The 18,516-nt window shown below is 38.8% G+C and overlaps 2 protein-coding genes across 2 annotated transcripts; one reads left to right on the top strand and one right to left on the bottom strand.

Annotated features, from left to right (window-relative positions):
* Window positions 1–8,294: 8,294 nt before the first annotated feature.
* LOC148737058 (uncharacterized) lies at window positions 8,295–10,605 on the top strand. The gene has a single exon (XM_088747781.1). The coding sequence runs from the start codon at window positions 8,448–8,450 to the stop codon at window positions 9,984–9,986; it is 1,539 nt and encodes a 512-aa protein (XP_088603907.1). The 5' UTR covers window positions 8,295–8,447; the 3' UTR covers window positions 9,987–10,605.
* Window positions 10,587–14,491, bottom strand: LOC148737057 (uncharacterized). Its single transcript, XM_088747777.1, has 3 exons — window positions 12,562–14,491; window positions 11,882–11,980; window positions 10,587–11,384 (listed from the first exon to the last, which is right to left on the bottom strand). The coding sequence occupies exons 1-3, from the start codon at window positions 14,032–14,034 to the stop codon at window positions 10,884–10,886; spliced, it is 2,073 nt and encodes a 690-aa protein (XP_088603903.1). The 5' UTR covers window positions 14,035–14,491; the 3' UTR covers window positions 10,587–10,883.
* Between the last annotated feature and the right edge of the window lie 4,025 nt (window positions 14,492–18,516).

The raw sequence follows: 18,516 nt of genomic DNA, 5'->3' as shown, positions 1-18,516 counted from the left end.
TTTTAGAAAATCACTATTGCTAAAATAATAAAAGTGCACTCCAATCGAGATATCAATGCTAATTATATCACTTTTTCATGTGTTACAAAATTGTTCTCTTCTACTGCACTTTGCCTTCCGTTACATGGAAAAGTGGGGGGAGGGGGGTAGTAGGAGGGGAGGAAGATATAAAATAATTCTTGTTGGGTAAGTGCCGCTGGCCTCTTAAAATTCTCACCTTATTAGAGTCTATTTTGTGACCAACTATGGACCCCATCACTTTTACTCATACTTGCAAAAATTTAAACTGCACATTTTCCAATTTTTTAATCCAAATTATCACAAGTTTCGTAAACCCAATGTCCCAAAAATGTTTCTCTTAGTAATGAAAGCTAATAGCTGTTGTCAAACAAACACAACAAAAAATGATTGTTACTTTGATGAGTAACATACGCACTTGCATCGTACATAACCTCTTCCACGAAGAAAGAAAAGGTGTACAGCTAGCTGTTTACAAAAAGGTTGTCGGAAAAGCCGCAAGCCATATTAAAGTATCCGTTTCTTTGCCTCTAAAAGTTCTTCATCGATTAATTGTTTATGTTTAAACGGTACTTTGCCGCTACAATTTGGTGTTTACGTTTTACTCACAACTATGGACTAGACTTTCTCAGATGAAATGCCATTAACAAAGTAAATTTTATGACAATGCTACCTCAATAAACAAAAAAATTTCGAAGGAACGTTATGCTTCTGTTGGTAAATTTTCTATGCAATTCCCGCGTGCTTGGACGTTTTTTTACAAATTGATTTCGCTTTTTACTACCTTAGACTTCACCTTATCACGTGTCAATTCCTTTCCAACAACCTGCATTTTATCATGTATTTCACACGCTCAGGGAAAAGGCCAGATAGGCAACAACCAAATAAAGAGCCTACGTTGTTACGCCTTGAAACATGATAGTTGTCTCTTCATGCAATCTATTTTCACTTGTTTGAAGAAGGGAGACCGAAAAGTATCTTTGTTCAGTGATTGTTAGAGATGAAATAGAGTTTTTGGTTTGCTTTCCTTTGCAAAATTACTTTGGGGCAACTAGCTGTAACTGAGTAATTAAGACTGTCTCTGATGGAGAGGAACAGCAGTAAGGATCGTCGTAGCCTATAAGCAATCGTTGTTTAGTCTCGTCACGCAACGTGGGAGAGAGGGCGTCGCGTGACGAGACCAAATTAGGGCTGTGGAGGGGACTGCAGGATGCGTGGTACCTATCCAAGCTATTTTTGCCAACAATACTTATGTTTTATACCTAGGGGGAAAAATAAGATCAAGTTTGTAAAATGCCCACACCGAGTGAAACTTATTGTACACGGTACAAGATAAGGATAAGTTACGTCATAATAATCCTTATATTGTGAGGCCGTCGACAATTAAACCTTAAGCCTGAAGTTCCTTTCATAGCATAAAACAAAATATCAATCAAACACAAAAACAAAAAATAAACACGCAGTCAGTTTTCAATCAACTACGCTACATAACTACCGCAAGGATTCAATTTAGTGCCCTCCTTAAAGTAAGCGCCCCCTCTCTCAGAAGCGCCCCGTCACATTAGACTTTTTTTAATGAGCGCTCCTATTCTAATAAGCGCTCCTATTGAATAGGCACTCGCGTTCCAATAAGCACCCCCACACGAATAAGCGCCCCTATTCTGAATCACTAATAGCATTGTTTACATTGAGATCAACCGTGTTCCAACTTCCAGTAATTGCTCACGTAAAGCCTCAAAACAAAATCAATGGTCTATGTGTCCGTCTTTCAACTGTTATTTACAGTTCATTCATTGCGTGTCGATTACAGCTCAGCTGATCGTTCTAGCCAAGACCAGTCCATGGAAATAATCTGTCATTTTTCAGTCTTTTTAATCCTTTTGAAATAGGTAGGTTTGTCTCGCGCATTTTACTGTTTGTCAAGATGCATATAAGCGTTGTGTACCCATCCCCAGGTTTCTCTGTCCCACCATCATCACAAAAATTTTCAAAAATAATAAAGGAAAGAATCAAAGGGACAAAACAAGATAAATATTCGAACACTCTCGCCAAGATTCAGGTCTGTGCAATGTTTTGTGCGGGCGATATTCGAAAAAAGGTTTCTGTTGTACATAACCTGTAGTCGTCTTCTGAGGGCTCATAAACATTTACATGACTACAAATTCTCACACAAGGACTTTTTGGATTGCGAAATGTCAACAGATAAGTGAAGGTATCGATTCCATAGTTAGTGCCAAGGATCAGTCCCCCAAAGTCTATGGAGGAAGACCTAAAACCTATAACCCCAACTGGCCAGATATCTAAAGTCATGGAAGATTTCACAAGAGACTCATTACTTAAGCAGGTTAGGAATAGGCTTGACTGTAAACAATTTTCTATAAGTGGAAAATCAACAATCCATGCATTAGTCTATTTTGTGCATTTAATACTGATGTTTCTTGATTGTCCTGGAAATTGTATTGGAATATTTATTTGCAGACTTTAGTAAATGATTTTATCCTGTTGATCATAGTAAGTTACAACTTGAGCTTAAACATCTGGGTGTGAGCAATGTCTTAATTAGTCAAATGGATCTATGCTTTCCTTACCAGCAGATCTCAGATTGTTAGAATCAAAGGGGCCTTCTCTGCCCCCGTCTATCCTCATAGCCGGGTATCTTCCAAGGGATAAAGCTAGCCCCTATCCTTTTTGTTGCCTTGGTTAACAAGCTGGCTGACAATTAGCATCTGCGCACTAAATATGTGGATGACACAACTGTGATTGAGTGAATATCCAGATTTAGCCCAAGGTATCTCTTGTTTGTTGTTCAGGACATTGTGGTTATGATACTAGCCGAGGTATGCAATTAAATCCCAAGAAATGCAAAGGAATGGTTGTCAACTTTCTTGAATACCAACCTATGGTTCCAGATACCCTTAAGATACTAGGTAATGACATACGGAAAGAGTCTCAAGCTCCAAGGGACATATATATCTAATGACCTAAAGTGGAATTAGCATGTTGAGTATATTGTTTAAAGTGCTAATAAGAGGGCGCATGCCTCAAGATTACTTAAGAAGTCAGAGCCCCATTTTACTGACCTGGTGTAGATACATTGTTCATTAATCAGATCTCTTGTTGAATACGCATCACCTGGGTGGGCAGCTCTGCCTGACTATCTATCGGATATTATCGAAGCCGTTCAGAGGAGGGCATTGAAGATTATCTTTCCAGATAATGGTTATGAGGAATCATTTGTTTTGTCTGCCCTCCCCACCCTAAGTAAGCGCAGGGATCTTCCCTGCATCAGGTTTTTTAATGACCTTCCTAATACTGAGCCTTAAGGGTCTCTCTATATGGTGGAAGTAGTTCCTCATGGTTACAATCTTCGGTCAGGGGAATGCCTCCTTGTAGAGACACCCAGAGTTAGGACAGATAGATTCGCAGCTTTCTGTACCATTGAAGTCTCTCCCCATAAGAGGTAACCCTTGAGGACATATTTATGATAACTTTTTGAATGTAATGAGATTTTCGTGCATGCTGTTGAAATATGATTTATTAAGGGTTATTTATTACATCGAACGCAGTGTCCGTGGGCAAGAGGAAGCAAATCCAGTGTTCTGATTGGCAACCCGAGCAGGCAAGATGGGCCATCTTGCCCGCTCAAGATTGTCCGCTTTAATCCCGCACATGAAAAAATACAACAAAAATTACATTCGTAACTCTTGGAAAAATTCGGCGACGGAAAGGATAAAAGCGGCAGAAGATATTCAAAACAAAGAAAATAGAAACGACTCTCGTGAGTTTGTTGTGCAACAAACACAGTTGGCTTTCTTTCCCAGCTCTCGAAGGAAAAAAGTCATTCTCAACTCTTATCATAGGGCTATGTCTCAGGAGAACTGGGAACTACAGAATTCATAAATTTGATTGGCTGAAATCAATATTGAAAGCGGTCTATATTATCCCATCTAGACCGACATCTAGACCGGTCTAGAAAATAAAAAGGTACAAAGAATATAAAAAAATTGCCATATAAGACACAGCCATATAATAAACCTCTTATTAACCGAGCTAGGTCGGTCTGCATGGGAGAATCTTGACCTCGATCGCCGGTACAGACCTCACTGCGTTCTGTCTGTACTGGCAACCTCGGTCAAGATTCTCCCATACAGACCTCCCGCTCGGTTAATAAGAACTAATTAATAAAGCGAAATCTTTTTTACACTTTTAAATGTGATTCGTGCGATGCGGATTATATCGGTTATACCACACGCCATCTTCATCAACGCATAGAAGAACATAAAGCTTCTGTCATTGGCAAGCATCTGAGGGAGGCCCACGGTGTAGCGTCCGCTGGCCTGGGGAAAATGTTTTCCGTTCTCAAGAAATGCCGCGGGAAAATGGACTGCCTAATCCACGAAATGTTATTCATTCGCGAACAAAAACCAAAGTTAAACACGCAGTCTGACTCAATACGTGCAAAAGTATTTATTTAAACATATACTGCACGATCTGACACCAATAACAATGAACGCTTATTATTCTAATAAAGTTATCACATTTTATTTGTATATAATCTCTGAGCTACAATTTTACATCAGTTTTAACATTTTACTTGATAATGAGGTCATGCAGACTTCGAAACGTCGTAGTTTTTTACCGTTAATTTTTATCATGAAATCTTTTTTAATATAGTAAATCTTTTATCAACCAAGCTTGTTCGGTCAAGATGGTTGAATATTAGTCTTGATCTCTGCCGATAAAAGAGTTGATTAAACATATCTATCTATCTATCTATTCATGTGAGGAGGTAGCGGATACTGTTGAATAGTGCTCAATGCACATGTGCAGAGCTCAATACAGTAGGTAGCGATCAAACAAGACGACACATGGTTTCTGTTACTCAGAGGTTCGTGCTTACGCACTCATCAGACTATCTATCTATCTATCTTTCATTCCACTAATCTATTCGTGTTTTTGTCGTTGCCATGTTCCCACCAATACCGTAGCTCCATTTTCTGCCTTTAAAAGCACGCACAACCCACAATTCCTCAATTCGCTCCGACGAAGGGCTAGCGCTAGAAACGTCAGGTTTTGTAATCGTTACGGTGGCCAACTTACCATTTCAAATTTGTTGATATATCCAAATTATATCTATCTATCTCTCTGTCTGTCTATCTGTCGATCTTTTCTTCAACCTACCTGCTAGTATGTTGATATCGTGTCAAAAAAAACCCGATCAAACTGAAAATTTGTAAAAAGATAAGAATTCAACTGTTCTCTTAAATCTCATATAGATTGATAATTCCTTATTTCTAAATTTGATGACGTCACGTGAAAACCAAGAATTAAATCCCCTTGTTCAAAAAAATGCCCTCCCTTGATGTGTCGAAAGTACACTAGCGCCCCGGACGCTAAATCAAAATTTTACGGTTTGCTCAATTCTCGAATGTTGTCACGCAAACTGGCTGGACATCATCAGTTATTCGTCTATAACTCAAACTTAAGAAGGGAATGTTCAAAGAAGTATAAAGACTTCGTAACCTTTGGAAATGACGAAAAAATCGAATAGTTATAGTTGACGGCCTATTTCAAAAGCGATCTGTTTTCACAACGAACTTAAGGGACCCACACACCATTTCAGCCACAGTCGTATGTGATGCTTGATATTCTTTCGGGGAAAAATATTGCGTGACGAGGGGTACACGTCCATTGAGAGACAATAAATTGAGTAAATGATCGAAAAAAAAAAAATTAAATAACTTAGTAATTGTATTCATGGTGAGTAATTTTAAGGATCAATCTACAAGATTTTAACTTTTCCATGTCCTTTTTGTAGATGCAAATTTACCTCCAATGAAAGGAAAAAACTATAACAACTATGGTTATAACGATGTAGATAACTTAGCTCTTCCCTTTCAGTTTTCAAAGCCGTTTTTACAAACCTGAACACCAGTGGAAGAATTGGTCCAACAACGCTGGGCAGTCACTACACAGGGCAGGATCATGACGGACAAGTTACGCTGTCCAGCGGCGTTCAACATTGGACTGTGCCGTACACTGGTGATTACAGAATAAAAGCAATAGCAGCTGCTGGAGGGTACGATATACACACTAACAGTATTCAGTACCGAGGAAGAGGAGCAAAAATGATAGGAACGTTCCGCCTAAACAAGGGTGAAGTCATTCAAATACTTGTTGGTCAAGAAGGAGGAATAAACACGGAATTATATACTTCTGGAGGTGGTGGAGGAACGTTTGTGGTGAGAGGAGCCAACACACCTTTGATAATAGCTGGAGGCGGAGGAGGGGTAGATAATGCAAGATCAAGACATAAAGGATGTGACGCCAGCACAAGCACAACAGGGAATCCTGGATACAAATCATGGTCAGGGGGGAGCAATGGTCATGGTGCACACACTGGCTGTAAATTTTCATAATGACGCGTTTGTAAAGAACTGTTAATTCACGACACCTTTTATTGATAAATGACTAACGTTTTACGACACCGGAAGTGTTTCCAAACCGGGCGGAGTATAAAGCGTGAGCTTTTCTGTATAAAACCGCTTCACTAAGGCTTTAAAGTTATGTAAAGAGCTCGCTTGCTTAATGTTGCTCTGTAAATCTTTCCATAATTTAATTGTGCGAGGAAAGAAAGAGTTTGTAAAATACCGCTGAGTATGAGTAAATAAAGGGCGGATGTTTGCAGGATGATGACGTCGGGTTGCGTATATATATGGTTGGCAGGAAGCAGAAGACTGTCAAAACCAGCGTTGATAAGACCTGACCTAATTTTGCATAAAATGACAAGATCATGGACTTCTCTTCTGAATTCAAGCGGCAGTAGGCTAAGAGTTCTCAGTCTCGCAGTGTAGCTGGTTTTCCTATCCGGGTGGTTAACAACAACTCGTTGGTATCTGTCAGAAAGATAGCTTGAGAACCACAACAAAACTGGACCGGATATACTAAGGAACTGAAGCTTCGAGAGGAGTAGCCTGTGTGGAACCTTATCAAATGCCTTTGACCGGTCAAAATGGATTACGTCCACTTCATGGCCATTGGCTAGTTTGTCTAAAATATCGTGATACACCTCAAGTAGTTGCGTTTCTGTATATTTTCCTGGCTCGAAGCCATGCTGGAGTTGGTGTAGAAAAGACGATAAATGAGGGTAGCAGTGATTAAACACGCATCTTTCCATAACTTTGGAGACAATGCATAAAATATAAATTGGCGTGTATTTCTCCTTTGGGGTAGGATCGCCCTTTTTAAAGACGGGTGCAATGTTCGCGCGCTTCCAATTTGCTGGAAAGGAGCCCGTAGACAGCGACATATTAAAGAGGCTGTATAATGAAGGGGCAATTTGAGCAATCCACCGGCATTACTTGGATCAATATTCGACAAAGCCTCCTTCACTTCAGCAACTGTAAGCATAACATTTTTTTGGAATGTCGGTTAGAAAAAGAAATAAACGCGAATTTGGCTGTGCATTTTCATGATGACGCGTACGTAAAGAACTGTTCATTTATGACACATTGTATTGATAACTTACCAACGTTTTCCGACACCGGAAGTGTTTCCAAACCGGAAGTCAGCTCTGTCGCTAGCCAGTTTTACTTGCGAATAGAAGTTAAAGGACTTACATAAGTGTATTTTTGGGATTATCAAAAATTTTATTCATAAAAAATGGAACTTGATCCCAATTAAGGCAATCGTATGATTCTTATTCAAGGATATCTGAGACATTTTACGGCTAATATTGGCTTGCTTATTTGACGGTTGAAGGCAAAATATTGCGATTTTGACAGTTGACGGTTGACGGTTAACCCAGCTGAGTTCCTCGTAGAGGTCATATTTACTGTAAAGACGAGTCAAGGTAGCGATACCCATGTTGGCGGGAGAACAGAGATTATTTGGCTCGAGGTCGTGACGTAAGGACCGAATGTACCACGTTCCGTGCCTCGTGACCGAGTATGGTTAGCCAAATGTTGCAAAATTCAACAACTTGCATATTTATATTCAACAACTAATATTTATGCTCAACAAGATATATTTTTATTCAACAGTTTACAGTTATATTCAACATTTCATATTTATGTTCAACGACACACATTTTCTTTTCATATTCAACCAAAATTATTTTTATTCAACAACAATATTTATTCAACTTCAATAGCTATATTTATTTTACTCAACAAAATTAATTGTTCAACTTCAATCCAAAATTTTTACCCAACAAAAATAATTATTCAACTTCTACCACGCATAATTATTTAAAGACATACCTTCTATTATGACTAAGTGTTCGAAAGTTCCCGGACATTCAAAATATCGTCATTCAACAAAATTCCCCGCCCCTACCCCCGAACTACCCCCAAACATGAAACCCATTCCCTTCCAATACGAAGATTACGGACTGGAACCCGATCATTCAATTTGCGCCAAAAATCAAAATGGCAGCCATAACACTGGACGAAGGTTCATTCTTCAGTTGCTTTGAGGATGTTATAAGTTTGTTAAATGTTTGTGAAGAGGGAGAAAACAGTATTTCCCGACCATTTATAGAGAGGGTGATCAATTGCTTAGAATCAGCGGCGAAATTTGTCGAAAACGTGTCACTGATTGTAAACGAGTGCAAAGGAGAGTTGACTGAGGTTGCTGGAAATTTAAGGGTTTTGTTCCACAGTTGGTGCCGAAAATTGACAGAACTGGGGTTAAGGAATACTCCAAACTGTACTCACTTAGCAGTATATCTGGTAAGTTCACCGGAACGTACAGTAAACGGAGGACCAGGGAGACCAAAGTACGAGATCAATGAAGAGACTTTGCTACACTTAAGAGCATTGGGATTTAAGTGGAAAGACATCGCAGAACTTCTTCTCGTCTCTCGTTGGACCCTGTGGCGACGGGTACGAGAGCTTGGTATCAGCGAGGAAACTGGCTTTACAATTAAAGGAAATACAGATCTTGATGAAATTGTGCGAGCTTTCATGAACGTACAAGGAGGCCTTGTGGGGTATTCAATGGTTCATGGCCACTTGCGAAGTAAAGGTATTAATGTTCAAAGACAACGTATTAGAGCCAGTATTTCGCGAGTTGATCCGATCAACTGCCGCTTAAGATGGGCAACAGTGGTTTCCAGAAGAGCCTATTCAGTGCCTGGCCCTAACAGTTTATGGCATATTGACGGCCATCACAGTTTGATTACGTGGGGTTTCGTTATACATGGTTGTATAGATGGCTATTCTCGTTTAATATGTTTTTTGAAGTGTTCTACAAACAATAGAAAAGAGACCGTGGAAGGTCTTTTTCTGCAGAGTGTTGAAAAGTATTCGTGGCCTTCTAGAATACGAACTGACCATGGAGGAGAAAACGTGTTGACGTGGGAACGTATGAATGCATTTCGAGGCCATGATCGTGGATCCGTACTTATTGGAACTTCTACTCGTAACCAGAGAATAGAGCGTTTATGGCGAGACGTATTTCGATGTTTCGGTAACGTATTTTACTACACTTTCAAATCCATGGAGGAGTCTGGTTTGCTTGATGTTACCAACCCCCTACATTTGTTTGTTCTTCATTATGTCTACTTGCCCAGAATTAATGCTGCAATTGACAGCTTTGTTGAGGCCTGGAATAAGCACCCCATAAGAACTGAAAGAAATTGGAGTCCGGAACAAATCTGGTCCAATGGAATGATAGACAGAGTTAATGGAAGACTTACTGCAGTAGCTGATGTCAGAAGTGAAGCTAACATCAGTGGGCATGAGCATGAGTGGTATGGTTTTGACCCTGATGCACCACCACCACCTGATGATGGTCTGTCTACTGTCCAAGTCAATGAAGTGGATTTGAATTTACCAGATAACATTATTTCTAGGCTGTCAAACGAGATCAACCCACTTGGGAATTCAAGTGCTTTTGCAATAGATATATTCCAGAGGGCACTTGAATTTCTAGAAAACTTGCTTTCCACCCATAGTTCTCAATGAATACTTACAAAGGCCACTTAGGGTTATGGGATGATAACCAATAATGCCTATGAGACATGCCTGCAGGGGATCATCCCACACATAGCTGTATTCAATATTGACAAGGTTAAGATGCCACTGAGTTTTTTTTCAAATCCCTACCATTTCTTGCAGGAGGGTATCTTAAGAGAGATTAAGAACTGAATTTGTGTTTTATCAGTGTATCTTTTGAAGGAAAAACTGATGGTATGACACACACCTGTTTTGAATTTTACTGTTATGGTACATGGCGGATTGGAACATCATTCAAACTGAACCTGCTTAAAATTATCATGAAACTCAGATAGCCAGGTAATGACTATGAAGCACTGATTTTCTCACAATGACAAGTCCCAGCCACCTTTCATATTATATCTTCTTTTTTTTTTTTTTTCGGATGAAGTCTACGTCCTCAAAACTGAGGCACTAGTTACCCAAACTAGCTGACCCATCCCTATCTCTCCACCCCTATTCTATAACTCTGTTCCATTTTTAATGATTTGCCCATGCAAAGCATTTTAAGAAGAAAACAATAGTTCAGGTTGATCCACTTATTTCAATAATTATTAAAGAGCAACTCAATAAAGATTCACATTTATTACTTGTTTTGTGTGTTATTTTCAATAATAAAATCAGAAAATGAACTTTACGTATGTCAAAAGATTACAAATTTATGGCTATTATTCCCAGGAATCAGCACCAAACATAAACACCAGTTATACTGCTGGGAAAGGTAACACAACTAAACTTATCAGTGAATTAAACAACACAACATTGAAAAGAAAGTTACTGAAAAGCAGCACCAACATTAGTTGTGTGTGTTGTTACCACTGTAAATGAAGTCAAAATCGGCCATAAGGTCAATCGTGACTATTCACTTCAGACCGAGGTAAAAGACTTTCCAGATGAAGAAAAGGCTGAATTTAAAGAGAGTTCAAACAGACCATAAGAGTGGAAATGATCAGGTATTAACAATGTAAAGGTGCACGTTGATGAAGAGATGTAATCTTCACAATGAAAATTTACATTTATTGCAAAGTTCTGTACTGAAGGCATCATCTTACTTCCAGTGCAATACTGCATTAATTGCATCAACCTGGCACTTGATGACTGGTCAACAAATCTATTCATCATCATCTTGATTTCCTGTGCTTGGTCACTTAATTCATCTGGATATTTGAGACACTCTCTGACTATTGCTGGTGTCAGCTCAACAGGTTTAAGGGTGAACACACTCTCAAACAAATGTGGGTGCTTTGACATCTCATCAAGAACACCAAGGGTGATCAATCCTTTTCTCAACTGATCCAAAGCCATTTTACGTTTTGAAATGACCTCATACATGACTATTGATTGGATTATTTTCCCTTTGGTAGACATCTGAAATAAAATTATGATATTAACAGCAATGTCCTAATAGAATGCAACATAATTCTCTTAAATTTTAGCAAACAAATAGGGTGGCACTTAGGTGGCTTCAAACTAATCAACTGAATAAAATTGATGGAAACTTAGTATGTAGCCATATAAATCTTCTGAAAGTGTATTACTGTTAAATGAGGTGTCTTACTTGAGAGAAAGGAATGACCATATCATCTCTGGTACCATTATAATCATAAAATGATATATAATTGCCATGTATATACCATCTCAGAAAATTTTCTGATATATTAGAGCTACTGTATAACCATCCTATAAATAGTTCCCATCAGATTCAAGACAGCAGTGAAATCTCAGTGCATGTGTAAAAGTACATCTGGAAATTCCTGCATTGATTTTGCTATTTCACAATCTCAAGAATGAATAATATAGTTTATGCAATGCCAGGGGTGACATGCATGACAGACCATATATTTTTAATGTAAATTAAGTTCTACCTGCAGAACACTTGTCTCTCCACAATTAGCCATCAGATTAATTACTTCACCATTCTTGGCTAGCTCTCCCAGTTCATCATAACTGTTGACATCCATTAGCTTTCAATAAATTTGCAGAAATAGAAATAATCATTACTCATGACTAGAATGTACATATACTGGTGGAGAAGTTCTATTATTTGAATAGTAGGTATAGGTGAAAGGTAGACCCTTTTACACCTTTCAGCAAGCCATTCCAGGAAATCTTCATGAGAAACATTTTTTGCATGCATGTGCATTTCAATGCTCAGGGCATCTTGATTGTAAACTAATGCACCTTCACATTTTTCCACACTACTTTTCCATACTATCAAGTACAAAAACTCCTAGACCACAACCACCATTTCAAAAGCACTTGCCACATAAATTTTCTAGTAATGGGAGGCTTACCTAATACTGGCTGATAGTTTCGAAAGAAACTGTTTGGGGCTGCGTCGGTGGGAGTAATGAAATAATTTGGATATATCAACAAAGTTGAAATGGTAAATTGGCCACCAATACTGGTTGCTTTGGCATGTTAAAGAGTGGATTGTTTAATGGGGTGTCCATGAGGTGCGGTGTACACTTACTGGATTTACTGTGGTTTTAAGGTAAATCTTTGCTTTCCTTTAAATTACACTCAAGACATACTGAGCATTTACCTGTAAGACTATGTTCCTGGACATTGGACATGGAAGATCCCAAACATCACAGTATGCAAATGCACACATGACATCTCCAGTCACAAGGTAATAAAAACAGGGCAGTGCCAGACATGGAAATCCAGGGCCTCCTTGCACAAGTGAATGGGCAATCATTTTCCCAACCATTTCAAACATTCCACTCATGACGGCCTGTGGTTGGTAACTTGGCACCTTGCGGGCTTCTTCTCCTTCAAACAGCAGCAGTAGCTTGCCCTGTACTAATCCTTCAAATAAGTTAGAGTAAAACTGTCTTAATACTCCACCACTGTCTATGGCAGGCTGCCCTCTAAAGATAATTCTTAAAGGGCAGGAAGCATCAAACTGAATGGACTTGTAATAGGCCACAGCATCTTCAATTAGATCATCTTCATCAACTTCTAGTTTCTTTCTTTTTCCTGTTAACTTATTTCCTAAGATGTTGATGATCTGCACTAATGAGTCAAGGTCTTCCTCACTTACAGATGGCAGCAGTTCCCCTAGTGTTGCCATGTCACTCTGCCTGCTTGGACTGGAAATAAAGGACACATTACTGCTTAGCAAATCAGCAGAGGTACATGCCCCAGATACACTTGCACTGTCCATGTTAGTAAGGCCGTGGTCAAATGGTCCATTCTCTGCAGATGCATTCGCTAGTGCACTCTCAGATTTCTTGGATATGGAATTAATCGACAATTCTGATGAGAAGAAAGGTGACTTCATCAAGTCCTCATCGTCCTCACCTTTAGTCACTATGGGTGATGGCTCATCACACGCTTCGATGACTTCTTTTAAGACATTTAAACGAATATAAAGCTTTCCCTGGCCACATAACTCTTTCACGTGTTTATAATTCCATTCAAGAGATTTTCCTACAACGGGGGTAGTTACTTTGTTGCGCTCTCGCTTAACAAAGTCAAAATGATCTGGTCTTACGAAAGGGAATCGCTGCTTCAGTACCTCTGTTATGCTTTCTCTGATTTCGCTTTCCGACTGGCCTGTTCCCAGCTCAAAGTAACCTTTCAGTAGAATCATATCGTCGGTAACTGGGTAATCAGGGACAAAGCCATTTTCATCGAGATCTTCGGGCTTGTCGAGGAGATGAACAGCTTTTGGGTGTAACTCTTGTTTCATTTGTTTCTCCTGTTTACCTTTGAGGCGCCATGGATGATTTGTTGCAACTGCGGGCCTCTTTTTTCCCTTGTGAAAAGAAGACGAAGAAGAAGGAACCGGGGTGGCTGTGGCGGGAAAAGATGGAACGATGCCCGGGGCGATAGAATTTGTCATCTCTCGGCTCGCAGATCTTGCTGAACTTGCTATAAGGTCGCGCGTTCTCATTAATAACGAGGTATTACTTCCCGATCGTTGAAGAGTGATCTCATTTCGAACACATTCTCTCACAATTTGTGTCAGTTCTTCCCTAACATCACGCCCTGATTCGTCTTCCGACGCCATCTCTATTCATGGTTAATGGTCGGGGCACTGGGTCCGCAATACAGCGTATTTAACTGGGGTAGGGGCGGGGAATTTTGTTGAATGACGATATTTTGAATGTCCGGGAACTTTCGAACACTTAGTCATAATAGAAGGTATGTCATTAAATAATTATGCGTGGTAGAAGTTGAATAATTATTTTTGTTGGGTAAAAATTTTGGACTGAAGTTGAACAATTAATTTTGTTGAGTAAAATAAATATAGCTATTGAAGTTGAATAAATATTGTTGTTGAATAAAAATAATTTTGGTTGAATATGAAAAGAAAATGTGTGTCGTTGAACATAAATATGAAATGTTGAATATAACTGTAAACTGTTGAATAAAAATATATCTTGTTGAGCATAAATATTAGTTGTTGAATATAAATATGCAAGTTGTTGAATTTTGCAACATTTGGCTAACCATAACCGAGAGCCAAATATTTTCCCGTCCAGCCCGATCAAACTTGATTAACAAACATCTTATCATATGACCAATTCGAAAATTTGGTTTCAAAGCCAAATAGGATTTGGTTTCAAATACGACGCGGTGCAAGAGCGCACGCTGAACAATCACAATAAAGATCCTAGAGGAAAAAAATGTCCTTTGCTTTTTCGTGTCAGAACAAGAAACTCACCGTTCATTAACTCTGCAATTTTTAGCATTTTGGTAACGCGGTAAATCAACTCATAGTATCTTGGACAGGGGAAGTAAGACAAAACAGTTTATAAAACTAGGTATTACAGGTGCTATATACAAATACTAAACCTCATGGATAGCGGCTCAATTAAAATGCAGTATGTAAGGTTTGGCCGAACTGATATGGGTTTACTGCAGCGTTTTACAATAAAAGTAAAAAATTCCAAAATTGGAATGGGTTAGCATCCCATTTAAATATAGTTTCGCTTCTGTTTACGAAAATCTTAAAATATATTCATTGTATTTCAGGTGGTGGTGGTGGCGGGTTTTACTCCAGTGCAAGAAGTGGAATGAATTTTTATGGAACCACAGGATATGGTGGAGAAGGTGGTAAGGGATTTATTCAGGGAGGGGTGGGTGAAAGAGCCAGGTATAACGATGTCGATGGTGGGTTTGGTGGAGGTGGTGCAGCATATGGAGGAAAACTAGGAGGAGGAGGAGGAGGAGGAGGAGGAGGATACTTAGGGGGAAGCAGTGGAAATGGTGGTCGTGACACTTGTGGGGGGTGGGAGAGGCTCTTACAACGATGGAAACAACCAGGACAATGAATGTTGTTACAACAACGCTGGTCATGGTAAAGTGACTATTACGTTCCTGGAGTAAAAAAAAATGTTTATCTAATATGATAATGGCACTTAGAATTGAGCTTTCATTGTTTGGTATTCTAATGGACTGATAGCACTCAGTTAAAGTGCCAAATAAAGTGTAACTGTTTAATTTTTTAACCTTCTGTGAAACCCAAAAGTCACGCATCTTATTTTTCATTTGGTTTACTTTTAGCCAACATTTCTTTCGGTCATCTATTACATTAACTGAGCTCGGTACTTTTTTATGGTTGAAAAGTACAAATAGGGTTCTAAAACTTGAGATAATGAAGAAATATTTTTTTCAGAAGTCGAGTCTCACTCGTTATACTTTTTCACCAGGGTCTTAAGGAAAGGTCACAATATCGCACAGACCAATTATCACACTGTACAACCTAAAACGATAAGAAATAATTCCAGATGATTATACCTCCTGGAAGCCTAGGATTTAGTTTTGCCTGTTCTTTCAAATCAATCCTTTGATACGAATCTTCACTGACCTTCTTTTCCCGATTTTCAGTGAGATCGGTGAAGATTTTAAGATGAAACAGTAAAGACGCCTATTACAATGTAACAGTCTGGAATCGGTATGGCTTTTCGAACGAAGCACTAATCTTAACATTGAAAACGTGTTGTCAAATGATGAGGACTAGCATGAGGGGATAATGACACGCACGATTTTGTCAAAGTTGAGATCCCTCCCGAGCCGTTTGAGGAAGGAAGTCATCTGCAAATTGGTATAACAACTGGAAAACCCAATGAGTTGTTACGGCAACTTTGTAAATTTGCGTGTGAAATTGTAAATTATGAACCAGAATTAAGTAGGAAGTATTCACAAGTACTTCATTTAACGACAGTTGTTTAAAAGTATTGATAGTCTCGTAAAAAAAAAGTTCTTTTAATGTGTGAGGTATACATAGCTTTTTGAATACCGAAATAATATTCCCTATCTCTCTGTAATAATAATTTATATCATACGCTTTGAGACTCTGTTCTGAATTTAAGAAAAACGTACTATGTATTTCGTAGAAGTACTTGTTATAAACAGAAATATGTCGTTGCCATCGGCGAAAAAGGTGTCTGTTTGACCTATAACCTTTCCGTTGAATACTGAACTGTTTTAGCCACCTATCAAGCAATTGCAAAAAAGACCACGGGCTCTTACATGGAGCTAGTAACATTTGGAAAAGAAACATTTTCTTAGAAAGATGTTGAAATAGAAGATAAGTGTCAAAGGGTTTTATGAAATGGCAGCAGTGTCTGTGGTGGCCGGGGACATTACTTACATTTCCTATTAAGAAATTTATTGTTAAATAAACAAACGTGAGTTTAAACTTTCATTCAAAGCTGTTGCTAATAGTTAATACTGGAAACTTAGTGCAAAGCTATTAATAAAAAAAAAAGTTCTCTAGTATATCGTTTGTGAACTTCATAATCTTGTAATGGAAATATTTCAAATTTCCTTACAACTGCGGGCAAATAGCGTGACGTTTTAGATTTAAAAACTCGAGAAAAGAAGAATAATAGCAAAGGGACAAACAAAGAGTCAAGGGTCAAGATGACATCTTGTTAGGGTCAGGGTTTGGTGTAGGTGTACGAGGGGTTATTAGGGTTAGGGTTAATTTTCGTATAGGTTCGTGAGTAGGGTTTTTAAAAAGTAACGGTACAAAAAAGTACAAAGATAACAAAAGAATCCAAGATGGCGGTGGGATGAACTATGTTTATTTGTTCACTCTATTTGAGATGCAAATAGGTAACATAAGCAAGAAAAGCTGTCATCATGTCTTTGTATAATTGATGAAATGTAGAATGTTCTCCCACTTGTGCATCATAGGTGTCAATCTCGTCAATGTATTTAGTCACCTGTCTGCGTATTTCACAAAGATCTTGCGTGGCAGCTTTTTCTTTTACAATGGCAAATAATTCGCCTAGGATGGTTCGGGCCCATTGAGGGTTCTGTTCAATCTCTTCGTCCAAACAGTTGTTTTTCAGATGACATGGTGTATGAAATGAATGTTGAAATGTAGGAAGAGGTTACACATAAACGTAAAAAAATGTCACTCTGATTGACAAGCTGTCATCATGTCTCTGTACAATTGATGGAAAGTAGATTGTTCTCCCACGTTGGAAACATAGGTTTATGGCAACTTCCGCGCGGTCTGGATCCGAGTGATTCGGCCGAGTGGGTTCTAATTAAATATTCATACGGCGTAGGTGCCGAAGAGGGGGTTTTAGGGTTTATTCATGTGTCTGGCATTTGTTCGTTAAAGAATTAAAGTGAAATTTCGGAATGAGCGAGCAGGCAGGTAGTAAAAGAAGAACCAACCAAAGGTTTGCAGGCATGCTAAGCGCCGTAATTTGCAATATCATAACACGTGCAAGGACGAAAATCTTAAAAGAGAAAAGGAATAGACCATTTGAGTTCCGAAGGCTGTTCTTGGTGAATTAACCACATGTGGCTAAGCCCCGCCGGCTGTTGAGCGCAAGCGGGTGAAGCCAGAACCGAGGGAAAATTTCCAAAACTAGCGAACCAAATAAGTGTGCTAATCAGTGATGTTATCATGTACAGCTCAGCGCTAACCTGTTTATTCATAGAGCCTGTTTTCATTGTGTCGTCGTTATGCCCACGGATTTACACCACACATTTTAACAACAAAATAGCCCTCTTATGTCGTTAACGTTTATTCTACAAGTTCTTATCATTAGCGTGAATCAGACTTGAGATATTGCGTCGCAAAAAAGGGCTAAATCTTAGTTTTTTATTGTTTGCATTAATAACATCTGATGTTGGATTAAAATGTTATTACTTTTGGTTTTGCCATACGTTGAAAGATGAAAATTGTCTCGAGATTACATTGATTGAGGCATACATTGAGGCACAAGAAGTGCCTCAAACTGTCTGACAAAATAATACAGCCGGAATGGGATCGTATTTTATAACACTAGTGGCGTTAACGGGATTTTACAGCTGTCAAACTCTTCTCTTCTAATTTTTTTTTTTCCATCGTTTTCCATCCTCAGAAACGAATAGTGATCCACACCCTGATTCGAGATGAAGTAATTTAGAAAAGAAACGTTTGTAAACTTAAGTTGATGACCTTCTGGCTTGTAAGGTTGTTCTTTCTTCACTTAGCCAATGGTTTATTTGTCCACAAATCTTGCAAACTTGCGTAAGAACT

Source organism: Stylophora pistillata, chromosome 2, assembly GCF_964205215.1.
Source record: "Stylophora pistillata chromosome 2, jaStyPist1.2, whole genome shotgun sequence".
In the NCBI taxonomy this organism is placed as follows: Eukaryota; Metazoa; Cnidaria; class Anthozoa; order Scleractinia; family Pocilloporidae; genus Stylophora; species Stylophora pistillata.
Note: the sequence above shows the minus strand (reverse complement) of the source record. Positions and strands in the feature narration are given on the sequence as shown.

Bases quoted from the DNA above. Each gene is read 5' to 3' on its own strand.
- LOC148737058 (XM_088747781.1), top strand. From the start codon at position 8,448: ATGGCAGCCATAACACTGGACGAAGGTTCATTCTTCAGTTGCTTTGAG.
- LOC148737057 (XM_088747777.1), bottom strand. From the start codon at position 14,034: ATGGCGTCGGAAGACGAATCAGGGCGTGATGTTAGGGAAGAACTGACA. The intron at 11,981-12,561 runs GTAAATGCTCAG...ATTTATTGAAAG, and splicing joins CCAGGAACATAGTCTTACAG to CTAATGGATGTCAACAGTTA. The intron at 11,385-11,881 runs GTAGAACTTAAT...ATTTTATTTCAG, and splicing joins GAGAGACAAGTGTTCTGCAG to ATGTCTACCAAAGGGAAAAT.